At 48.1% G+C, this 24352-nt stretch overlaps 1 protein-coding gene across 2 annotated transcripts; it reads right to left on the bottom strand.

Annotated features, from left to right (window-relative positions):
- Positions 1 to 24095, bottom strand: LOC135821175 (mucin-2-like). Of its 2 annotated transcripts, none has more exons than XM_065334244.1 (9): positions 23371 to 24095; positions 12046 to 14043; positions 9777 to 9864; positions 8911 to 9087; positions 8143 to 8216; positions 5197 to 5274; positions 3096 to 3206; positions 1794 to 1891; positions 1 to 854 (listed from the first exon to the last, which is right to left on the bottom strand). In XM_065334244.1, exons 2-9 carry the CDS (start codon positions 13975 to 13977, stop codon positions 629 to 631), a joined length of 2784 nt encoding a protein of 927 aa, XP_065190316.1. In that variant the 5' UTR covers positions 13978 to 14043; positions 23371 to 24095; the 3' UTR covers positions 1 to 628. The 2 variants fall into 2 exon arrangements, with proteins under 2 accessions (XP_065190316.1, XP_065190322.1); XM_065334250.1 differs by lacking the exon at positions 23371 to 24095 and adding an exon at positions 23261 to 23338.
- Between the last annotated feature and the right edge of the window lie 257 nt (positions 24096 to 24352).

The raw sequence follows: 24352 nt of genomic DNA, 5'->3' as shown, positions 1-24352 counted from the left end.
TATTGAGCGAAGTTTTGCTTCTCATACTAGGAATAAAACCCAGAAACACAACCAATTGTTCAGAAAATGAACAAGAGAGTTAATGAACACTGGCAACAATTGTAAAGTAGCCCTACTCAAAGCATTATAATAATTTTATTAAAAAGTACAGAAACACGGTGAAATGACAACACACAAACAATAAAAACACGGAATGAAACAATAAGTTCCTCCGATGCCCACAAGGAGGTCATCAGGAAATCGAAAATGAATGCTGATACTTGTTAATAAGATGGGACGATTTTATTAATTAAAATAAATACCAGTGCCCGCACAGATTAGATTAACGCTGAACACAGAATCAGAAGCAGCGGTGAATAAAATAATACAGTAGCTCATACACGTAGATAAGCACACGCAACACACGCACAACACACGCACAGTGACAAGCTACACACTTTGGTACGCTTGTTACGAACGGGATTATCAAGGCTTCACACATGCACACGTACATTAGTTGTAGGAGGTAGCAATAGGATTTCACAATCAGATCTACAAGAAGTACCCAACGTACCCGATACAACAACGAAAACCACAAAAAAACATAAAAAAACATTGGTGTAATCAAGTACCCAGCCATGCAACATTCTTACAATGACCAGGTTGGACCTGGTGTTGACATTGCTTTGTTGGAAACAGGAAATGGGCGATGTGGAGTAATAGCGTCGTGGGAAACAGCTGCTGCAGCGTTCTGTTCCCTTCCTGGCGTCTGCAACAGCCACTGGAGCTCTTCTTTATCACGGACAAGCTGCTGGTGACTCCTATCGAGGTCACCAGTACGTTCCCGTAGTTGCTGAGCTTCTGTCTCGGCAGTTCTGCAATGAACACACAGTAGAGTGTGCATGTTTGTCAAACACGCTGCTGCTGCTGTCTGCTGTCTGCATGGGAAAACACTGAAAACTGATGAAAAACACATGCAATGATTCTTTCTGATCTGATCAATACAATATGGACTTCCACTGCTACAAGTCAAGCACTGAACAAACAAGTGTACAAGGAGAGGCCAAGTTCACACAACACAATGGTCCATGACGCTGCACACTCAGAGTTTCTATGGACCCGGTAACATACTAGTATACGCATTCCATTTTGGCACATGGTCTGTGCCTCTCCTGCAGAACCAGTTGTTTACAATCTGTATCAGCTATAGCGTACCCAGTCGTGTACATGTGCAGTCACACATACAGACAGGGAAAGCTCTTACTTTTGGTGGAATTATGAGAGCGAAGTGGACCGTACGGTACATCCACGTGGACCATGTGCAGCTTCCACGTATTTTATTGCATGCACAGTGTACGCATACAAATTGGTCATAGCGCGTCCATGGTATTTTCCGCTCCTGCAGTGCAGGTTCAGTGCATACGTATGTGACCGGGCCCAGAACAGTGCTAACGCAGTGCAGGTTCAGTGCATACGTATGTGACCGGGCCCAGAACAGTGCTAACGCAGTAAAGATACAATGCTTCGCGAACCATCGATCAGTCTGGTCCTGAGCTCTAGTAGTCTAACCATCGATCAGTCTGGTCCTGACCTCTAGTAGTCTAACCATCGATCAGTCTGGTCCTGACCTCTAGTAGTCTAACCATCGATCAGTCTGGTCCTGAGCTCTAGTAGTCTAACCATCGATCAGTCTGGTCCTGACCTCTAGTAGTCTAACCATCGATCAGTCTGGTCCTGACCTCTAGTAGTCTAACCATCGATCAGTCTGGTCCTGACCTCTAGTAGGTGCATAGTCACAAGAATACTTGGCTTACCGGTGAAGTGACCTAGTGTGATGAAGCTGTGCTTGTAGCTCCTCGTTCTTTGCACGTGCAGATTCGGCTTGCTGGAAAGCAGTGTCCAGTTTCTCAATCTACACAAGCACAGGAGTTTGGCCGGGACAAAAGTGTATATTTTTTTACAGAGAGTGACAAAAGACACAAATCAGAACGAGAAAGCAAGAGCATAATCCTGCAACACAAGAGTTCTGTATTTTCGAAACTAAAAGTGAGAAGACACATGGCACATGCCCAGTGGCATACTAGTAGGCATCCCTCAAAGACAAATAGGCAATGATATGTATAGGCAATGATATGTATAGGCAATGATATGTATAGGCAATGATATGTATAGGCAATGATATGTATAGGCAATGATATGTATAGGCAAGAGTCCATAACCCCAAGAGTGTGCAACTCTATAAATGGGGATCCGCGTGGTGGAATTCCAACATTACGTCAAAATGACGTACACGTTCGTTGCGCTTGTAGATTTTCTGCTTTGCCCTGGCTTTATGTCGAATTCACTAGAGTCGAACATGATTTTATGCCTTGAACTTTGCCGCGAACCGCCCAAGTGTGTATGAACCTCTATACCCAAAGCCGCCCTTTCGCCTGGAGTTATGGATTCTTGATACCATTGTACTACTCCCTGGTTCCAAGCACCGGAGAAAAGAAACTTTGAAGTTTGAACTTCCTGGTTCAGAGGGCCAAAGAAGCTGTTTGTTTGCTTCCAGTAGTGTTGTTGATAGTGTTCTTTCTTAGTAGCTCCCAGACCTTGAAATAAGCTTACTTGGTTGGTATATTTCTGTTGCCAATGCCTCCAAATCGAGGACCAATGTCCGACGTTTCTTCATCCAAAATTTCCACATCGATCAGTGAGGCTACTTTGTTTAACTATAACGTTTCCGTGGAGGCTGTGCATTGTTCATAGAGCAGCTAGCTAGGATCGAAGTACTCCGAACTTCATGCTGGGTTTCTTTCGACCGAGTCGGAGGTTGTCACAGAAGTGCGGTCTCATTTAGCTGTCCATTTGTCTAGAAATGAGGACACCCCACACCTTTGACCCGTTTGGTGATTAAGAGTGACTGTGAGAACTGTGAGAACAAGACAACGAGTACTTTTCATCAAGGGGAAGAAAAGTACTTCTCGTCCAAAGCCTTTCAAGTGGCAAAAGGTAAACGGACTCAAAAGGCATATGGGTAATATAGGACCAGTCAAGGATCACAAGAAATAGTTCAGGGCGATATACAAGAGTGTTTTAACAGCTTAAAAGCTCTACTAAAGTCTAAAACTCACCTTTACTTGTAAATCTAAGTTGGTACAGCGCAACTGCTTGATCTCATCAGCTTTCATTCCCAGGACAACCCGCAGTGACTCGACCTCAGCTACCAGGACTTGGGAGTTTCCCTAAATGCCACCACAGAAGGGAGAAAGCAGGCAAGTGAGAAGTGCAAGTAATGTTCGTCTCTGTTCCAAAAGGAACTCGCGACGGCTGCTACCATCCAAAACAATCCAAAATGGAGGGTGTGAACAACAAAGCACATTTATACTCTTCAAAATAAAAAATAAACAATGATCAACTCCATAGCATTGTCATTCAACATTTCGACTTTTGACAAGGCTGCGGAAGACAACATTCAGTTAGATGCTCCCCGCAAGTTTAGCTATAGTACCACAGTAAGTATAGTACCACAGTAAGTACAGTACTACAGTAAGTACAGTACCACAGTAAGTATAGTACCACAGTAAGTATAGTACCACAGTAAGTACAGTACCACAGTAAGTACAGTACTACAGTAAGTACAGTACCACAGTAAGTATAGTACCACAGTAAGTACAGTACCACAGTAAGTACAGTACTACAGTAAGTACAGTACCACAGTAAGTATAGTACCACAGTAAGTATAGTACCACAGTAAGTACAGTACCACAGTAAGTATAGTACCACAGTAAGTATAGTACCACAGTAAGTACAGTACCACAGTAAGTACAGTACCACAGTAAGTATAGTACCACAGTAAGTACAGTACCACAGTAAGTACAGTACCACAGTAAGTATAGTACCACAGTAAGTACAGTACTACAGTAAGTACAGTACCACAGTAAGTATAGTACCACAGTAAGTATAGTACCACAGTAAGTACAGTACCACAGTAAGTATAGTACCACAGTAAGTATAGTACCACAGTAAGTACAGTACTACAGTAAGTACAGTACTACAGTAAGTACAGTACCACAGTAAGTATAGTACCACAGTAAGTACAGTACCACAGTAAGTACAGTACCACAGTAAGTACAGTACTACAGTAAGTACAGTACTACAGTAAGTACAGTACCACAGTAAGTATAGTACCACAGTAAGTATAGTACCACTGCACGCACGAGGTACTGCACGCACGAGGTACTGCACGCACGAGGTACTGCACGCACGAGGTACTGCACGCACGAGGTACTGCACGCACGAGGTACTGCACGCACGAGGTACTGCACGCACGAGGTACTGCACGCATGAGGTACTGCACGCACGAGGTACTGCACGCATGAGGTACTGCACGCATGAGGTACTGCACGCACGAGGTACTGCACGCATGAGGTACTGCACGCACGAGGTACTGCACGCATGAGGTACTGCACGCATGAGGTACTGCACGCACGAGGTACTGCACGCACGAGGTACTGCACGCATGAGGTACTGCACGCATGAGGTACTGCACGCACGAGGTACTGCACGCACGAGGTACTGCACGCACGAGGTACTGCACGCACGAGGTACTGCACGCATGAGGTACTGCACGCACGAGGTACTGCACGCACGAGGTACTGCACGCATGAGGTACTGCACGCACGAGGTACTGCACGCACGAGGTACTGCACGCACGAGGTACTGCACGCATGAGGTACTGCACGCACGAGGTACTGCACGCACGAGGTACTGCACGCACGAGGTACTGCACGCATGAGGTACTGCACGCACGAGGTACTGCACGCACGAGGTACTGCACGCACGAGGTACTGCACGCATGAGGTACTGCACGCACGAGGTACTGCACGCACGAGGTACTGCACGCACGAGGTACTGCACGCACGAGGTACTGCACGCACGAGGTACTGCACGCACGAGGTACTGCACGCACGAGGTACTGCACGCACGAGGTACTGCACGCACGAGGTACTGCACGCACGAGGTACTGCACGCATGAGGTACTGCATGCATGAGGTACTGCACGCATGAGGTACTGCACGCATGAGGTACTGCACGCATGAGCTTACAGTCACATCTCAACATACTCGTTCATCAGACGGAAAGAAACAGGATTGGACAAGACCACACTAGTAGCTGCAGCATGTAACCATGGCAGCGGGCAGCAGCTTTAAAGGCGTAACTTGTGCAACTCACCTTTTGTAATAGATCTGCATTCTCGGTTTTGAGTATGGCCACCTCGGAAAGTGCAGCATCACGTTCAGTCACAACATTCTGAAAGAAGGAAAGCATATAATATGTACATGCATCATGACACTCAGTCTCCGGATAGGACAGCACGGAGCACAATGGCGTTAGCAACAGCGGCGGTAGGACTTGTAATCAAGGTGATACGCACAATCAAATATAAAAAATCCACACAGCAGGAAAGAATGTTGATTATATGTGACACTCTGTTAATTAAGCCTAGTTCACATTCGACGGGGCGCGACGGGACGCGACGTAAGGATCGACGGGAAGTGACGGGACAGTCTGACGGCGTCCAATGTGAACACCAGGAACGGGAACGCAACCGCATTGCCGTACGGATCGGGAAGCGACGGGAAGAGGTGGATCAGTTCAACTTTTCATACCGTAGACGGGCGTAGACGGGGACGCAAGCGTACAAAACGACTGCATTTTGAGTGTGAACAGGAGACGGCATCGTGCGCCGACTACTCCCGATTCGTACTTGGAAATTTTTAGCATTTTGAACACTGCGCTTCCCATGATAACTCGCAGAATGGCTAACACGACTTGAGTTGAATTTTAGCAAGATAAGGTCTGATGTCACTTATGGTATTTAGGGATAGTTCAGGAGCGTGACAGACGAACTATTTTATCATTTCCTGGAGCTATTATTTGAATGGCACACCTTTCAAAGCTACTTCGTGAAAAACTGGTATTGTGAACTTGTTAATTCCGCTTCATTCAAGGCGAAATAATTGAAAAGAAGTCCCGAAAAACAAGAAATTAGGTCCAAAAGTCACCCCGTCACGGACCGTGCCTTATGACCCGCGCCGTTCGCTGTTCAACGACACAACGACTGCAGCATGTCATGTCGTACGGATCGCACAAGATTTTATAGCTCACCTCAGCCTTCCCGACAGGCCCTTACGTCCCGTACCATCAGCGTTCCGTCGAATGTGAACTAGGCCTTACAGTTGTATCATACACCTGAAGCATAACTGAATATGACCATGGTAGCCGCAATGGCAGCAGCAGCACAGTTGCCATCATATGGTGTACAATGCATGTAGAGGTTTACTCTTGTTAGTACGACATCGGTTAAAAGACAAGCCTCATTAGTAGACGATCCAAAATCCCCCGACGAAATACATTTAACAGTCATACATGCACTGGAATGTACGATAAATGTATTTCGTATTTCCGGATAAGAAAAAATTCGTTTGCAGACCAAAAAATTCCGTTATAACGTCACCTTTAGCTGTCCCACAGGTTCAATTCTCTCATAACAAGACGAAACAAATGGCCACGGACTACGCATTTGCTCAGATGGCTCAATGCTCCCTGCCAGCAACTTGGTGTAAAGTTTGAAAACAAGATTTCTCTGTATTTGTTTCTTTCTAGCTAGCTCGATCAATGTTTCAAGTTGTCTTGTACAGGGGTCTAAGGAAAACTTTGTTTTATGATGGGGACAGGTGCGTAGCGCCGCCGTTGGAGGAGGGGGGGTGTCAGGGAACATTTTGAAATTAGGGTGCAAAAATCCTGCATTCTGGGCACTTCTGGGTGAAAAAGTGGTCCGGCCAAAGCCTGACCGGCCGGACCGGCTGCTACGCCCCATGGAGGAGGCACAGTATGTATGATGTAAATCAGCAGAAAAATGTCGAAGACCTGATAGTAGACAATACTCGTTATAAGACAAACAAATGTTGAACTCCGAGGGTACTAGTAGACCTGTAACTACGCCAAAGCAGGGTAAGGTGCTACTAGAAACCAATGTGACACATACGGTACTCTGATATAGTACAGGACTACGGTTGGTCAGTCGCGACAGTGACTTCCATGGCTGATCAACAAGGCGTAACTAATAAATTCAGCTTTCCGACATCACACACTCTGGGTAGTTCTATGCTCTTGGTAATCATGAGGTTTAGTACATGTACAGTCGAATGTCACTTATCCGACCACTTCGGGAATCAGGCATGTTGGATAACTGGATATGTTGGATAACTGATATTATTTTTTATGTGCATATATGGCTGGATTTCACTGATTTATGTACACAATACCCAAATATACTCATGCATATTCATGAATTGCTCCATGTACACATACATGTTAGCATACTTGACCACATCTACTTCAAGTAAATGCATATTACACCGTATATTAAATATACAAAAAAAGTTTTTTTAACCCTTTACCTTCTGTGTGTACATGAATCGACCGAATTTGGTCGATGGACATGCATGCACTAAAACAATCGTAACTCGATCAATTCTTGACGAAATCTCAAAAACTAAATATGTAGGAAGAAGCCGAAGAGCTCAGCTGTTCATTGCAACAATCGGCGAAGAGTTGCGATGCCGCATTCCAAAGATATCGCGCTCGACATTTCAGCCACGGCAAAAGTAGATTTTTTTCTGAGTGACTGGCCTTGAGCTGGGGATTTTCTCTCTCCTGACATGCTGAGTCACCTGTGCATGTTTTGAGCGCGTGGGCAGCATAAAAAGAAACCCAGGACAACAAATTTGAAATGTTTACGATGAAGGAGTGAGAAATGGCTGACGAGGAGAGAATTTTCTCGGATACCCAGCGATGTGGAGTATTTGAAACACCGTGGCGTTGGATATGTGATCTCAGTAGTGTCCAGTTTGAGCTCATTGTACGCAGCTCGTGGAGAGCTTTCCAGAATGCCCAAAGAGTGTGAAAATTGGTTGATTAGAACCAAAGATATTCTCAGAATGAGGTGAGAAATATCGCATTTGGAACTGCCTGGGAATTATGGTCAGAAGGTAAAGGGTTAAAAGAATTTTACTGTTGAGTCATAAAATTACCACTCCCGGGCTTGTCGGATAACCGACGTGCTCGGATAACTGGCGACCGGATAAGTGACATTCGACTGTACATGGTACTCACAGTGATGGTCTCTTCCAATCTAGAACAAGATTGCTGGTAGTCCTGGACTTCTGATTCATGGCCTAACTCCATCCCTGAACAAGAAAACAAACACAAGCCAACACTGAAAGCACATACTAGTACATTGTACAGTGCTGGCAACTGAAATCCGCCCAGGGGGTCGGATTTCAGTTGCCAGCACTGTATGTCTCAGCTGGCTATACAGGGGCAACGTCGGAAGCTATTTTAAGGTGGTACGGTCAGTCATCTGAAGTACAGTTTACTTGTGGGGGAGGGATGGTGGAGGCGAAACTTTTGGAAATTTAGAGTCCAGATCAGTGTATTTTATTGATTCACGGGGTACCCGGGGCAAAAAGTGGTACGGTCAATACCGTAGTGACCGTACCGTGTCCGACGCCCCTGCTATAGGATTGATCACCAAGACTTTCAGAGGAGCGGCCCTTACAATGCGGTGTATTATCAACTAGTCAACTTTCAAATTTTCCATAAAAGTTACTTTGGAAAATTTGAAAGTTGACTTGTTAATTTACGCAGCATTGTTAGGGCCACTCCTCGGAAAGTCTTGGTGATCAATCCTATAGGCAGCTCATTCAAGTGGAATATTGATCATCATACGTACACTGTATTTACCGCTTCTCGCACCGGGCAAGACAAGGTGACAGCAAAAGGATGGCTTTTGCACATGACCACACCTCAGGAGACAAGAATGGCCACCCATAAGATTGTGAAAAGGACTTGACACACAGCACAGGGAATAGCAAGACTTACCCTCCAACTTTTGCTTGTGATCCCGTGAAAGGAATTCCATTTCGCTCTTCCACTGAGCATCGATAGCAAACAAGTGTTGCTTATGCTGTTCCTGCATCTCTGCATCCTTGTCTTTATAAAGTGACCGGCGTTCTTCCAATTGATTTACAAGATCTCTATTAGTTATGGTCAGGTTTTCTACAACAGCGCAAGAAATCACACACACACACACACACACACACACACACACACACACACACACACACACACACACACACACACACACACACACACACACACACACACACACACACACACACACACACATTGAAGAAGCGATGATAGTGAGCAAAGGTGTGTTAGGCTGAGAGCAACTTGAACTGGGATTACTTCAAAAGTACTGGAAATGTTTACAAAGAAAGGACCAAAATGTTACATGTTATCCGTAGTCCAACACTAACAGCTATAAGCAAGATGTTGTAAGATGTTGTGTGATAGAGCTTATCATCAGGTCGTTGAATGTCAGCATCACATCAGTCAGTATTGTGCTAGCTGTTGCACCTTCTCACTGCACAACATCTTACAATATCTTGCTTATAACTATTTAAAATGTTGGATACAAACTACGGATAACATGTAACATTTTGGTCCTTTCTTTTTAAATTTAATCCTTGGCTCTCCTTCCGAGTAGCACTGTAAATATACAAAATTTCGGCATTCACGATTTTTGACATTTCGGCAGCGATATATTTTCGGCACGAGGTTAATAATACTAGTGCATCACCAACGCTGATGTGAAAAATTTCATCAGCGCTCTGAGTAGTAGAGTGTGAAAGAGGGCTGTGTAATCCAAAGGCATAAGCCTATAATATGTGAAAAGAGCATACCTATTTGTTTCTGAAAGTCATCAAGCTTGCACTTCTGATCCTGGACCAGAGATACGCTGGCAAGGTGTTCATTATGCCAAGCAGAAACCTATAGAAATGGCAACAAACAGAGATACAATAAAGGTCCAATGTACCATCTACAAGGTAACCGTCCAAACAACCAGAAACAACAAACACAAAGAATACCTTGGTCTTACGGAGCCACCGTTTAAGAAGAGACATGCTAACCATTCAACAGCACTAAGACAAGAGCGACTGGAGAAGGCCACGGAACTATTGAAGTGTGTCTGGAACTTAAAGAGCACGAACAACGAGCACAGTACTGCAAGCCATCCAACATTCGCACAACTAAGCTTTCGTGATTTCTAAGAACCATAATAGTTTGAAGAAGACTCCACATGCAGCTGTCTATATACATGTAGTCTGTAAAAACGGCGGTAAACGCACGTGAAACATCACACGCTCTATCTAGCGGCAAACAGTTCTGTCACATCTTGCAAAAATATATCTCTCACCATCACCTTCAGTTTGCGCCTCGCGCCTGGTCAACATATTCGATGACACACAGCAACGATTTGCTGGTTTTTCAGAACCAGCGAATTTACGATGGCAAATGTTCGCGAAGCACCATGACCATGCATATACATCCACTATTGAAATTTGATTTCACGCTAGCTACTCTTATAAAGTAATTTGCATTGCGCTCCTCTTGCGAAAATTAGTGAACAATAATGCATCGCGAACATCAGGCTGTTTACAGTTTTGGTTGGTCCATTGTCCCCCCCCCCCCCCCCCCACCAACGCCCAAGCTCCAGCTTGGGTACTGCAACACCACACAGTGTGTCCCTGTCACCTATTAACTAAGCTGCAGGAGATCACACAGGAAGACAACAGTGTGAGCTAGTGTTCACACTGTTGTCTTCCTGCACAAGACTCCAGAGGTCCTGCACAAGACTGAAGAGGTCGGAGCTGGTCGCCAAATGCAGGCATGAATATAAGTTGTATCTCTCGATATTCTCACCCTCACCTGTCACATGAACTACAAGTCGCACGCAAGGTCCTGAAAATGCCATGCTGTGTACGTTTTGATGCTATTGGTGCTGACCATTTCCATAGCTTTCTCATTTCCTCCTTTTTACCACATCAATTTCACCTCACCTCCCCTGGCATGTGTGCCGTTGGTGCCTGTCATCTTATTTCACTTCAACCAGCTCGCACACGTTTGGCACATATTCATTTGTGCAAAGCCAAACGCACTTGCAGCAGCCTACATCAAACACAACCTTTAGACGGTGTAGTCAGTGTTGTCGTTTCTGTGTGAAACTCGGAGTCACAGCAATACGGTTTTAGTTTACCTTCCCTGTATGTGTACACACACACTCATGAACGTACTGTACACACCCATGAACGTACTGTACACACCCATGAACGTACTGTACACACCCATGAACGTACTGTACACATCCATGAACGTACTGTACACACCCAATGCTCAATCTGATGGCAAGATGCATAAATCTCGTGGTGAGGTTCCACATCCATGGCAGTGAGTGCGTTCGATTATGTCCGCGAATCGATGTTGAATTCATTCATGAATCACCCCTGGCTATTCGCATCACCCCATGTGAATAGGGTAAATGGATTTCGAACCGATTCCAGGGTTCATGACCTGAACTCGAACGACGAGATTCAATTCATGAGTCGATTCATGGCAGTAATCAAATGCACCCGGCGAGGTGTGAAGGACAAAGCAACATGAAAACCTGAGATTAGAGAGAATAAGCAAACAGGCGATAGCAATCCAGGGGTGGCGGAACTAGACTGTTTGGTCAGGCCATGGCCGGATCAACTGTTTGGCCACCAGCCAGTGCTTCCTGCTAAGGAGGTCAGGTGTACCTGCCACTACATCCTACACAAAGTTGGTATGGCCGGGCCAATTGAAAACTGCTTCCGCTGGTCCTGCACTCACTTCCATCCCCCCCCCCCCTCCCCCCACCCCCACCCACACTGGCTATCTAGCAACACTATTCTTGTGTGAGCTTTTCTTCTATGCTGGCTCTAGCACTTCATTGCTGTTCTGATACAACCATTGAGCCAGTTTCATTTTCATGTACCCCAACAGCAAACATTTGGAGATACAGTTTCAAACACAAGTTGCAGTGCCTGAGGCCATGATGGTAGTACTGCACAAGGCTAACTGGAACAAAGTAACCAATACACATTAGGTACAGCTCAGCAGTAAGCCTGCAACTAAGTACTCTCTACTCACTTTCTCAGCCCAGCATGAATTCGTCCTTTCAAGCTCCTTCTCCAAGTCAGCAATCCTCATCTTTAACGCCTCCATCTCTTGCTGAGTGATTGCTGGAGATGACTGGCTGTCATCCTTCTTTGCAGCGGTGTCTTTGCTGCCTGGTTTGGTCATTGGGAGAGCCGTTGTCATCGAGCCTTGCACATTCTTTGGAGACAATGTCTGGGAACGAATGCCAGTAGCGGCAGATGCGGATACAGATGGCGTCACAACTGCTGGCCGGACAGTGTTTCTTGTGTGCAGTGACTTACTTGGTGTCGTGTGTGGTGCACGTATTGATGGCTGGGCAGTCGACGCTTTGGATGTTTTCCTTTCGCCGATTGCAGTACGAGGTACAGCTGTCTTGGCAGGAGCAGAGCAAATGGTCGTCGTTGTTGGTGCTCTCTTGGTGGGTGTTTGAGTTGCAGATGAAGCAGCAGTCTGGCTTACCCTAGGAGGGTTTCCACGGGCTACTCGTCTTGATTGCATACTGTCACTGAGCGATGCACCAGTGGAAGGCTGTTTGACAGTGGCGGACTTGACTACAGCATTAGACTTTCTTGCAGAGCTGGATGATGGAAGGGAAGGATGAATATTCTGACTAGATTGGGAAGTTGTGACTGTCTTTTTTGCCTGAAGTGATGATGCCGAAGAAACAGGACGAACAGAAGTTATGCTTTGTCTTGGTGACTTCCCGCCAGGAGTGGTGCTTTTTTTCACAGATGTAGCTGAGGTCGATGCAGGGGAAGTAGATGGTGGTTTCTTAATCACGCCAACCGTGTTTGAGGTCACCCCACCTTGTGGAGTTGTGGGTACTTTAGGAACAACTGGTCGGCTATTTGTAGCCTTCCCTGTTCTTATCTGTTGGGACTTAGCCTGGGAGGCTGATGATCGAGTGGTTGTAGGTGCTCTTGTCGACACGGTGTGCTGTGTTTTTGTTGTCGCAATAACAGCTGGCCGAGTACTGGCACATGCCTTTGTAGGTGTCCGCGGCTGTGCTACATCTTGGCCAGATGGAGGCAAAGAAGTACTGCTTGTCTGACCTTTCTGATCAGCTGGCTCTGGCAGCGTTGCACTCTCCGTTGGCCTAGTGCCGGCTGTACTATCAGCACTCTCCGTTGGCCTAGTGCCGGCTGTACTATCAGCACTCTCCGTTGGCCTAGTGCCGGCTGTACTATCAGCACTCTCAGCACAGGGTTGATCTATTACTGAGTCTGGTTCACCTGCCATGGGCTGGTGTAACGCCAGCTCTTCTGGAACGTCTCGCAACACAGGCGGATGGTTCTCCTTACCTACGTTCTCACCATCAGGCGCAGTAGGGTTAGTACTACTAGCGCTAGTACTACTATCAGCGGCACTTGTGTCTGCTCGCACCACAGGGGCAGGCGGCAAAGTAGCTGCGGACTTACTCACCCTAGGCGCAACAGCAACAGCAGTGGCTTTTCTGCCAGCAGAGTGTTTTGCTACACCCTCAGTGCCACAGCGCGACGAGCCAGAAGTCAATCCATTAGCTTTAGCATGATCTAGTACTACTCTATCTGTTGAAACAGGCAATCCAACTGGCACTGACCTCGATTGTGGGACATTAAAGGAGGCTGGATGCGGACTTTTCTTTGGAGATTGACGAGACGACGATGAGGTTGTGCTTCGACGTAGAAGTGACAAGCCTGCTGCTCCGCCTTTCGCATTAGCTGGATGCTTTAATATAGGGGAGGTGTTTGCGACAGAGCGCTCAAAGTCTGATGGAGGTCTGCTGCTTGAGCGCAGCTTGTTCTTTATTGCATCACCAACCTCACCGAGAGAAGACTTTCCCGAAAGAATTTTATGACTAGTGCTGCTTGACAAACGAGGTTTAATCGTGGCCTTCAGAGACTTCAGCTTACTAGGCTTCGTGGAAAATTTTGCTGCAGACATGGTTCCCTGCTGCTGCACTGGCTCAACTGGAAAGCTTGACCTCAGCGTCGACTTTAACTAGAACATCTAGCGGTGGAAAGAACCGTTCGTTACATGCACCAAATGACCACAGCACATGCACATGCACATGCACGCACATACACACACACACATACACACATAAACAGACAGACAGACACACACACCAAAGCAGGTATGACCTGTATAAGCTTTACCTCACAATACTACAAATTTACGCCTACAAAGACAGTCCAGAAAGTACAATAACATGCAAGTGTCATAATGATAAACTTGTACTAGACTATGCTGCATAATGCAGAAGGCGAACAGGACAAAGCATTTACTAAGATGTGCAATAGTGTAGTCACAATGTGACATGATATTCCACTAGAAAGGTCAATCCCAGGACAAATTAATTTGGTGGTGAGGGAAGGTGCGCTCTTTACCAGAACTTTGCAGCTTAGAGAGCTAGCGTTGTGTGGGCAGGCGTGTATTTACCGCCATTTTGCCAGGTGTGTGTGTGTTTTACCACCATTACACTACATGACACTATAATTATGATGCTGCATTAGAGTCGTCACACCCATCTACATCTATCATGGTTGTGATAAGGCTGAGCTCCATATACTGTATACTGTATAATTATAAACATCTAATTTTTGTAAGAAGAAAGAGGACCAAAGAGCTACACGTTGAATACGCTATAATATCCACTAACACCACCAGTTACTTTACAATCAGCTCAAGCGATAGCATTGCACGACACTGACCAACGGCACTGACGTTCTACACCTAACTGAGCTGATTGTAAAGTAACTAGTGGTGCTAGTGGATATTATAGCGTAACTTCCGAGTCTATCTAATTTTTGGTGTAACTTTGGCTCAAAAATTTTCAGTAATTTTGGTAGAGAGCCAAGGCAACTACCAAGAGTCCATAAGCAAGAGTATGCAACGGTGGTTATGAGTCAGTGCGCAGCGCGCTGCTTTCACCACGTAACCTGCCTGCATCAGTGATCAGTGATCACGCCCTGTACTTATGCGCCCAAATCCGCAATCTCTCGTACAAGCACACCCGGTTTTGCTTGATTCGTTCGAGTACAGACGCAATCTCTAAGCTTTGGGTGCATGAGCTTCAGCTCCATATGAAAGTTGGTTTTAAACCGCAAGGAAAATGTGGTGTTTGATTTTCCGCAGTGCACGGATGTGCTAGTAGCTGCATGATGAAATGAAGTCAGCACCCCGCACACCTGGCCCATAGAAAGGAGATAACAGTTGCATGCTCGTATTTTACGAACTCTGGCTAATACTCAATTCACTAGGGGTTCGTTTGGTTGGTGTGACCTGGAACGTGTTCGATTGGTCTGTAGTGGCTCTGGAGCGTTCAGAACATAATCTTAACACTCCCTTTCAGGCTGAAGCAGGCAGAGCGTGTCGCAAAATACAATGAAACCGCATGGCGATGAATACTGCACTATTTCTGAAAAAACAATTTCACTGTCCTGTTTGCTTGAACAAAGCGTAAGGCTGTGACTGTTTTCAGTGAGTCTGATATGATTCTGAATTGACCAATCGTATGTGCACTTGCCAAAAAGCAATGGATAACCACTGCGTTAGAAACTGGTAAGGTACACAGTAAAGGTCAAATTGGAACTGGCTGTTCTATAACGCATGTACATGTACTATATGCATCCAGCCACATATGTCGTGACAGTCCACAGCACACATGTGTATTCAGCCTCTACCTGGGTCTACCTACTGTAAATATACAAAATTTCGGCACTTCACGATTTTGGACATTTCGGCGGCGATATATTTTCGGCGTGGGGTATAGAGGGCATGGTATACAAGGTATAGTGCGACAGATGCTGTGAAAAATTTCATCGGCGTTTTAATTTAGGCGTTTTGGGTCGGTGCCGAATATAGCCGAAATTAAATAGCTGCCGAAAATTTGTATATTTACAGTATGTGTATTCGGCCTTTTATGGAGCATTCTGATCATTCTTCTGTCTTGCGCACATATCCTAGGCTAGTGAAATGCAACAAATGGGAGGTATGCATCTAAGATGGCCGTGACCTTTTTGCGGGACAAGTTACCCCATACTTGGCAGGTACAACCCGTTGTAGTACATTTATGAGTATGAGTCTATGACCTCACAAAGTTTTATGCAGAGTTGGTATCAAGGTGTGTACGGTTGTAGTGGACTTGCCCCGCAAAACTTAATGGCGGGAAATGGATGCATACGTCCCATTGCAGGAAATGAATGCCACCACATAGAGTAATGTACACACGATTTGCGACAGTTGCAACAAGAAAATGCCTGTCGCGAGCTGCCGTACAGTCACAAGGTGCCTGTCGCAGAAGTTGAAGAAAGTTCAACTTTTGCGACATGCGACGCACAACGTACATAAATTAATGGAGTACAGTTTCTACTTTGGGTGCACATGCGTAGTACTTCTAGAGCATAGGGATGTCACATGCGTAGTACTTCTAGATAGGCAAAGCCCGATTTTGCCAGTGAAGCTTCGATATTTTGCCGCAACATTCTGCTGGCTCATCGTCGATATTTTGCTTTCATTTTGCCAGGCCACTCGATATTTTGCTCCCTTTTTGCTCCAAAATTTGTGTCACTTGTGGGAAAACTGACCGAAAGTGGGTCACGTGTTGGCGAAAATGAGACAAAGTGAGTCACGTGTTGGGAAAACCGTGCGATATTGAGTCATGTGCACCGTATAAGTGTAAAATCTCCCAATTTCCAGTAAACGCACCGATATTTTGCTCCATTTTGCTAGCAAATTCCCTTTCAAAATTCTTCGATATTTTGCTAGCAGAATTGCTAGCAAAATCGGGCTATGCCTACTTCTAGAGCATAGGGATGTCACATGCGTAGTACTTCTAGAGCATAGGGATGTCACATGCGCGCGTAGTACTTCTAGAGCATAGGGATGTCGCATGCGTAGTACTTCTAGAGCATAGGGTTGCGTATCGGAGCGTCAGCTTCGATATAACAGTGTATTGCCTATGACGTCAGTCATTTCCTTCAACCCAGACCGGTCTTCAAAGTGCAAAAAATAAAATCCAGGCCCCACCCAGGAACATCGCCTTTTTTATTTCCGCTCAACCCTAGATAGGTTTGCTTTTCAGCGTTTTGTTTGTCAGGTTTTACAGTAGTTACCGTTTACCGTAGTATTTACTATAGCGATGGAGGACAGTACTGCGCTCGTTTCTGCCGTTTCCTCGGCCGTGCAGGGTCTGTTGGGCCCGCTGGAGGATCGGCTCAGCGCCCTTGAGGCTTCATTGCAGAGTCGCCGAACTGGTCCAGCGGACAGTTCGGCACCGACTCCGGGCACTTCAGCCAGCATGTCTGGTGAAGCTGACCCTACGGACTCTTCGAGTGGGCAGGTCCCATCGAACGAGGTTGTGGACGAGCCGAAGCATGCTTCGGTGACTCCCGAGATTGCAGAATTTCTGGAGAAGGAATTTAGAGTTGGTCTGAAGACCAAGGACCGGAAGGAGATCCTGGACAGGTTTCCCCGGCCAAACACCGAGGTAGCTATGACCCCGAAAATGGATTCGGAGCTGTTGGAGTTCCCTGGGCTGGCGTCCTCGTACAAAAAGGCGTGGACACCAACTTGTTCTCAGTCCAGAGTAGCGTTTCGGACTGCCTGGGCCCGCTAACCGAACTGTGGATGGAGGTGCAGCGGGCCCTCGATGCTGATTCGGGTCTTGACCCGCAAGCTGTGCTGGAGCTGATACCAGTTGCACTGCACCTTTTGGGTAACGCACACCATAAGCTGTCCTCGCAGCGCCGGCATGCTTTTCTGGAGCACCTGGATAAGGGTTTGACTGGCATGGCGGATGCCCCTTATTTGCAGGCTGGAACAGCTCTATTTGGGCCAGAGTTTTTGGCCCAAATGCAGGGCAAGGCTGACTCCCAGAAAGCTCTGGCTGATGTTTTGCGTCGCTACCGTGATGCCCGTGGTGGCACTAAGCCTCGCTCCCACTCAGCTAGTACCTCAGCCGCAACGGGTGGTGGTCAGTTTTTTCGGCGTTCCGGGACTGGCAAGTACGGCGGCAGCTCCCGGTATCAGCCCTACCGCAGCCCGCACACCAACACCCCCGCGGTCCGTATCGCGGCGGCAGCTCTCACTCCTCTCCGATGTCCCGAGGCGGAGCCTCCAGCCAGTCCAGCTCCCACCGGAAGGGCAGTCGGTCCTAGAGACCTTCCTCCCGTCAGTTCTACGGGAAGTGGTGCCCGACGAGATTCTCCGCGCCGGGTCTTCATTGCCCTCCTGGCGGATGCCATTCGTGATATCAGCAGAGGAGATGGCCATCCCACACGGGGGTCGGCTTCGCCATTTTTACGAACGGTGGACGCTGCTGTCGTCCGATCCATGGGTCCTACAGTCAGTTCGTGGGGTCCACCTCGACCTCCTGAGTGTTCCAGTTCAGTCTACATGGCCTCATCCACGCCCATTGACAGCGGCGGAGACTGCGGCTGTGTCAGAGGAAGTCAGTTCCTTGGTGCAGAAGGAGGCGATTTACGCTCTCCCCAGCAACACTCCACCCGGTTGGGTCAGCTCCATCTTCGTGGTTCCGAAGGCTGGTGGGAAGCTGCGCCCAGTGGTCGACTTGCGGGCCCTGAGCGGATATGTCCCGTATCATCATTTCAAGATGGAGGGCATCGGCACCCTCCGGGACTTGCTCCAGCCTGGGGACTTCCTCACCCGACTGGATCTGAAGGATGCGTACCTCACAGTGGCGATGAGGGCCAGCGATCGTCGTTTCCTTCGTTTCAGCTGGCAGGGAGTTCTGTACGAGTTCCGGTCACTCCCATTCGGCCTGTCGTCGGCCCCCTGGACATTCACCAAACTCCTCCATCCGGTGGTGGCGACACTGCGCCAATTCGGAATCCGAGTGATCATCTATTTGGACGACCTGCTCATCCTGGCGCATTCGTTGCTGGCCGCTCGGGAAGCTACGGCGTCGGTTGTGCACCTGCTCTGCAGCCTCGGCTTTGTAATCAACTTCAGCAAGTCGTGCCTGGTCCCTTCTCAGGAGACCACGTCTCTAGGTTTCCTGGTGTGTTCGATGACCATGACAATCCAGATCTCACAGGATCGCCGGGACAAGCTTCTGCGGACCTGCCGCCAGCTACTTCAGGCGGATCGCACAACTGTCCGCGAGGTTGCCAGCGTGGTGGGCATGATGCAGTCAGCGTGGCCGGGAGTGTTACCAGCACCTCTCCATCTCCGGGGCAGCTGCAAGACTTGAAGAATTCCGCTCGCCACGCAGCATTGGCATGGGAGTCTGCTCTGATTCTGAACTCTGCGTCCAAGGAGGATCTCCGCTGGTGGGTTCGTTTCCTGGACTCCTGGAACGGTCGTCTCGTGAAGGTCGAGTGTCCAGTGCTGACGATTGCCTCGGATGCCTCGTCCCAACTCCCAAGGGGGCGGCGGAGGTTGGGGCGCAGTCTGCGGGACGCAGACAACGGGTGGTCGTTGGTCTGCCGCGGAATCTCGGCTCCACATCAATGCTCTGGAGCTCCTGGCCGGGACATTTGCTGTCCAGTGCTTTGCCCGTCATGTCCAGAAGGGTCTTGTGTTGCTTCAGATGGACAATCAGTGTGCTGTCGCGTACGTGAACTGCATGGGCGGCACTCGGAGCCAGCGGTTGAATTCGCTAGCCGCGGACCTGTGGCACTGGTGCCTGGCCCGCCAAATCACCATTCGTGCCGAGTACATTCCCGGGGCCCTCAATGTCATAGCCGATTTCTGGTCTCGCAATCACAGTTCCTCAGAGTGGCATCTGCTTCCTCAGGCGTTTGCCTTGCTGAAGACCCGATATGGAGGTTGCCACGTGGATCTCTTTGCCACTCGGATCAACACGCAGCTACCGGACTTTGTTTCATGGTATCCGGACCCACAGGCGGTGGCGACGGATGCGTTCTCTCAGCCGTGGCAGGAGATGGACGGGTGTGCGTTTCCTCCCTTCTGCCTGATCGGCAAGGACCTACGGCAGGTTCAGACTCAAGCTGTCCCTCGGTTGCTCCTGGTCACCCCATTGTGGCGCGGGGCCTCGTGGTTCCCAATGTTGCTCCAGATGGTGTCGGGGGCGCCGACGTTGCTACCGCACGACAGGTCCCTGTTGACGGATCCTCTCGGCAATCCTCACCCATTGATGGCCAATGCCCAGCTCCGCTTGGTCGCGTGGCCCATCTCCGGCATTCCTACTCTATGTCAGGGTTTTCTGCAGCAGTGTCCGACCTCCTCGTTGCCTCCTGGCGGACCAACACCTCCCGTCACTATGACAGCGCTTGGGCACTGTGGAGTCGCTGGTGTGCGCAGCGGTCGATCGATCCGCTTCGCCCCGCACTGACTCGTGTTCTCGAGTTCTTGTCCAACCAGTTCCAGGACGGTCGCGTGTTCCGCACTATTTCTGGCTACCGGTCCGCTCTCTCTACCATGCCCCCTCCCGTCGACGGCACATCAGTTGGCTCTCACCCTACTGTTGTTCGGCTGCTCCGTGGTGCGTACAATCTCCGCCCGCCTACGCCTCGCTACACCTTCACATGGGGTGTTCAGCTGGTGTTGGATTTCTTGCGGTCATGGCCAGATGTGTCTGATCTCAGTGACAAGCAGCTTACTCTGCGCCTTGCTATGCTCCTGGCGCTTTCTGACGCATATCGTTGTGGCGAGCTTTGTCTGCTCTCAAGTGTCTTTGCCCAGCTCTCCGATGGCTCTGTCCGGCTCCCGCTACTTGGTACTCGGAAGACGCAGCGTGTTGGTGAGCCTCTGCAGACGGTCCAGGTGTGCCCGTTCTCTGTTGCTGCCCTGTGTCCTGTTCAGCACCTGCTTGAGTATGGCCGTCGATCTGCCGTGTGGCGGCTAGATGGCTCTGGTCCTTTGCTGCTCTCGTTTCGTAAGCCGCATAAGCCTGTCTCTTCTCCCACCGTTGCCCGTTGGTTGAAGGAGGTGCTTGGTCTTGCTGGCATTGATACTGCTCAGTTCTCGGCTCATTCTTCCCGTGGCGCGGCCACATCTGCTGCTGCCCATGCCGGTGTCTCTACTGCTGTTATCTTGGCAGCTGCTGATTGGAAGCGTGCTACTACGTTTCGCCGCTTCTACTGCCGTGATGTCACCCCGCCGGCTGACTGCTTTAGTGCTGCGGTTCTGCGCTCTGCTACCGCTTAAAGGGGAAGTTAAGGCAAAAATTAAAATTTCACCAGTTGTAGTCTTCGGGGTGCTGAGTCGAATGGTCTTGGTCCGAGAAAGCTGAGACGCTCCCTTCCTTCTTGAATCCCAATCGAACTCGCGCACTTCCACCGAAACTGGGTGACTGCGCCCTACTAGATGGGGATTTGTATGCAAATTGTCACTAAAAGCGCCGTTTCGTTCTTATAAAAGCACGGATGACCGCGATTGGCCCATATGTTGTAGTCTTTTGGACGCTGAGTCGACTAGTTTTGGTTCGAAAAGGCTGTAATGCAGCGTTCCTCCTTTATTCCCAATCGAACATGGTTGAACAAGCGGTCACGTGCTCCTGCGTACACCAGTCAGCTGGTCACCGTGCCTGCAGGGTACAACTTACTAGCCTGTTTGACCTTTTTTGGGTGCAGTCCTGTCACTCGAGTTGAACTCGAGTTGAACCTTGGTGTGAAAGTTGTCGCCTGCTGGCGTGGTGACCAGGTGATTTGGGCACCCAGGAGCACGTGACCGCTTGTTCAACCATGTTCGATTGGGAATAAAGGAGGAACGCTGCATCGCAGCCTTTTCGGACCAAAACCAGTCGACTCAGCGTCCAAAAGACTACAACATATGGGCCAATTGCGGTCATCCGTGCTTTTATAAGAACGAAACGGCGCTTTTAGTGACATTTTGCATACAAATCCCCATCTAGTAGGGCGCAGTCACCCAGTTTCGGTGGAAGTGCGCGAGTTCGATTGGGATTCAAGTAGGAAGGGAGCGTCTCAGCTTTCTCGGACCAAGACCATTCGACTCAGCACCCCAAAGACTACAACTGGTGAAATTTTAATTTTTGCCTTAACTTCCCCTTTAAGTGTGTCCTGCGGCTTTGCACCCGGTGCTGCCCATGCTGGCATGGCTTTTCTTTCCTTTGGCGTTGTGTGCGTCTCTGACCTCTGCATTGTGTGGGCAGGTCTGTTGACTATATGCTTTGTTGACACGTCTTGTAAGTTGTTCTTTATTTATACGTCGGCGTGCTTTCGGTGCGCCTTTCAGTTTCGCCTTCCTTCTCGTTGGACTTGGCCTATTTCCATGCTTGGCATGGTTTCTTTTGCGTCTCCCGACCCTACCGGGTTTGCTATTATCCACTGTATGTCCTCGGTTTAATGTTTGGGCTATGGCTTGCTATTTGCTTTCATGGCTCTGATAATATTGTCCCGCTTCACTCCGGTGTGGCGCATGGTCACCTTTGCTCCTCATTGGTGGTCTGGATTTATAGTGCTGGGGTTTGTTCAGCGCTTTTAACAATACACTGTTATATCGAAGCTGACGCTCCGATACGCAATTGCCCATTTCGCTAGCAATGGTACATTGCGACGGGAAGTGGGAGTTGTGTGAGGAGCGGAAGCGAGATATAACAGTGTCCCTCCCGGCCCTTCCCTTTCTCTTGTCATAATGATCATAGGGTTTCGCTTCAATAACAGGCGATGTTCCTGGGTTGGGCCTGGATTTTATTTTTTGCACTTTGAAGACCGGTCTGGGTTGAAGGAAATGACTGACGTCATAGGCAATACACTGTTATATCGAAGCTGACGCTCCTCACACAACTCCCACTTCCCGTCGCAATGTACCATTGCTAGCGAAATGGGCAAATGTCGCAAACACCAAAAACATTGTGAACCGTGTGTCGTTCTCGTAGCTTGTCGCAGGTGTCGCACGTCGCGTTGAGTATTGCAGCAACACGTGCGCTCACGTGAATGCCGTTCTCTGTTATGTACTCTTGACACTAAGCATAGCATGACTACAAAATACTTCTACTGACACCCAGCAACATTCACAGAGCACCGTACATGTACATGTACTAGCACTAGTATTATAATACATTAATAGTAGCACTGCACGGTAATCATGGTAATGTCTTCCGCTTTACTGTACTACTAGTACTACATGCACTGGCAGTGGAAGCTTGTGTCAATGGTGACGCCTTTCATTACGTTCACAGCAAGTACATGTTGTTTCCTTGTCTCACTCCTACCACACTCAAATTCTTTGCATCACATTCATGATCATAGGCACTGTAAGTGTAAGGCCAGACACTCACCTCGATCTCCACTTCACCAGCATGACTCGCATAAAATACAGCAGCAGCAGCAGCAGCAGCAGCAGAAGCAACAACAACTCTACCGTCTACGTTCGATAGACGATACTCACAAATTCAAGTTCTTGAGCGAAGTGTAGTAGTACTAGTAGTACAGGGATGTGGACAAACTCTACTGCAGCGGATGCTGTGTGTCATCTCATCTGGCCCTTGGAATTGGCGCGGTGGAAAGCGGCTGCCCCTGCCTGGATGGATGGCTATCTTTGGCTGGATATCAGCGATTCAATCTTTTGAATCAAGTGCTTCCGCAAGCAAATGGCCCTAGTACTGAACCGGCCGGTCTACACAAAGATTACAGGAACGTCTGATCACACAACAGATACCAAAAGTGTAGATCCACTTTCTGCCACAATATGTAGGCATCAGAACAAGAGTGAAGCTCCACTGGCACTGGTAGATGTACACGTTGCCAGAAAGTACAGTCAGTGTTGTATGATAGATTCAGTAAACAGTTGGTCTCAAAAGACGATAGATCAGTATGATCTATTTTTGTCCTCGCCACACACACACGGTAATCGCAGTCACCCCGCAAGTAAATGTAGCTACTTTGTGTGGTGAAGAAGCGTAGCCTACAAACTAAAGTCAAAGGACATTGACAACGAACCTTGCTCCTCACTCAACCGAGCTGTCCATTCCCGGATTATGAAAGTCTTGCCTGACTGCACGCGACGTCAAGCCGAGCTCTGCATACGAGTATGTCGCCGTGCATTGGTGCATTCTAGTCATCTTGACTTGAGCTGGAGTTTCGGCATTGCGGGGATCAAACACCACAATCATCACTCTACTACACTGTATCACCAGTGTATCACTTGCACTATCACTCTAGAAATTAAATTATTTTGAATTATCGTAGCAACCCTGGTTTGTTATGGCAACATGTGTACAGTACAGTCAGTAGTCATGTCACTCATGTGTAACGACAGTTACGTCATCCTTAGTTACACGCGCGTGGCGCGTGCGTGACTGCGTGTGTGTAATATTTGCGCTTATTATAGCCGATATATCGATACGTCATAAAATACAAAACAGTGACAA

The sequence above is a fragment of the Sycon ciliatum genome, chromosome 1, assembly GCF_964019385.1.
Source record: "Sycon ciliatum chromosome 1, ocSycCili1.1, whole genome shotgun sequence".
Classification (NCBI taxonomy): Eukaryota; Metazoa; Porifera; class Calcarea; order Leucosolenida; family Sycettidae; genus Sycon; species Sycon ciliatum.
This window is presented reverse-complemented; position numbering and strand designations above follow the sequence as displayed.

What these genes read in the sequence shown, in the direction of transcription:
- LOC135821175 (XM_065334244.1), bottom strand. Translation starts at nt 13,977, where the DNA reads ATGTCTGCAGCAAAATTTTCCACGAAGCCTAGTAAGCTGAAGTCTCTG. An exon ending in TCACAAGCAAAAGTTGGAGG is followed by an intron (nt 8,217 to 8,910) that starts GTAAGTCTTGCT and finishes TTTCTTGTTCAG; the next exon opens with GGATGGAGTTAGGCCATGAA. An exon ending in CACACTAGGTCACTTCACCG is followed by an intron (nt 855 to 1,793) that starts GTAAGCCAAGTA and finishes TGTTCATTGCAG; the next exon opens with AACTGCCGAGACAGAAGCTC.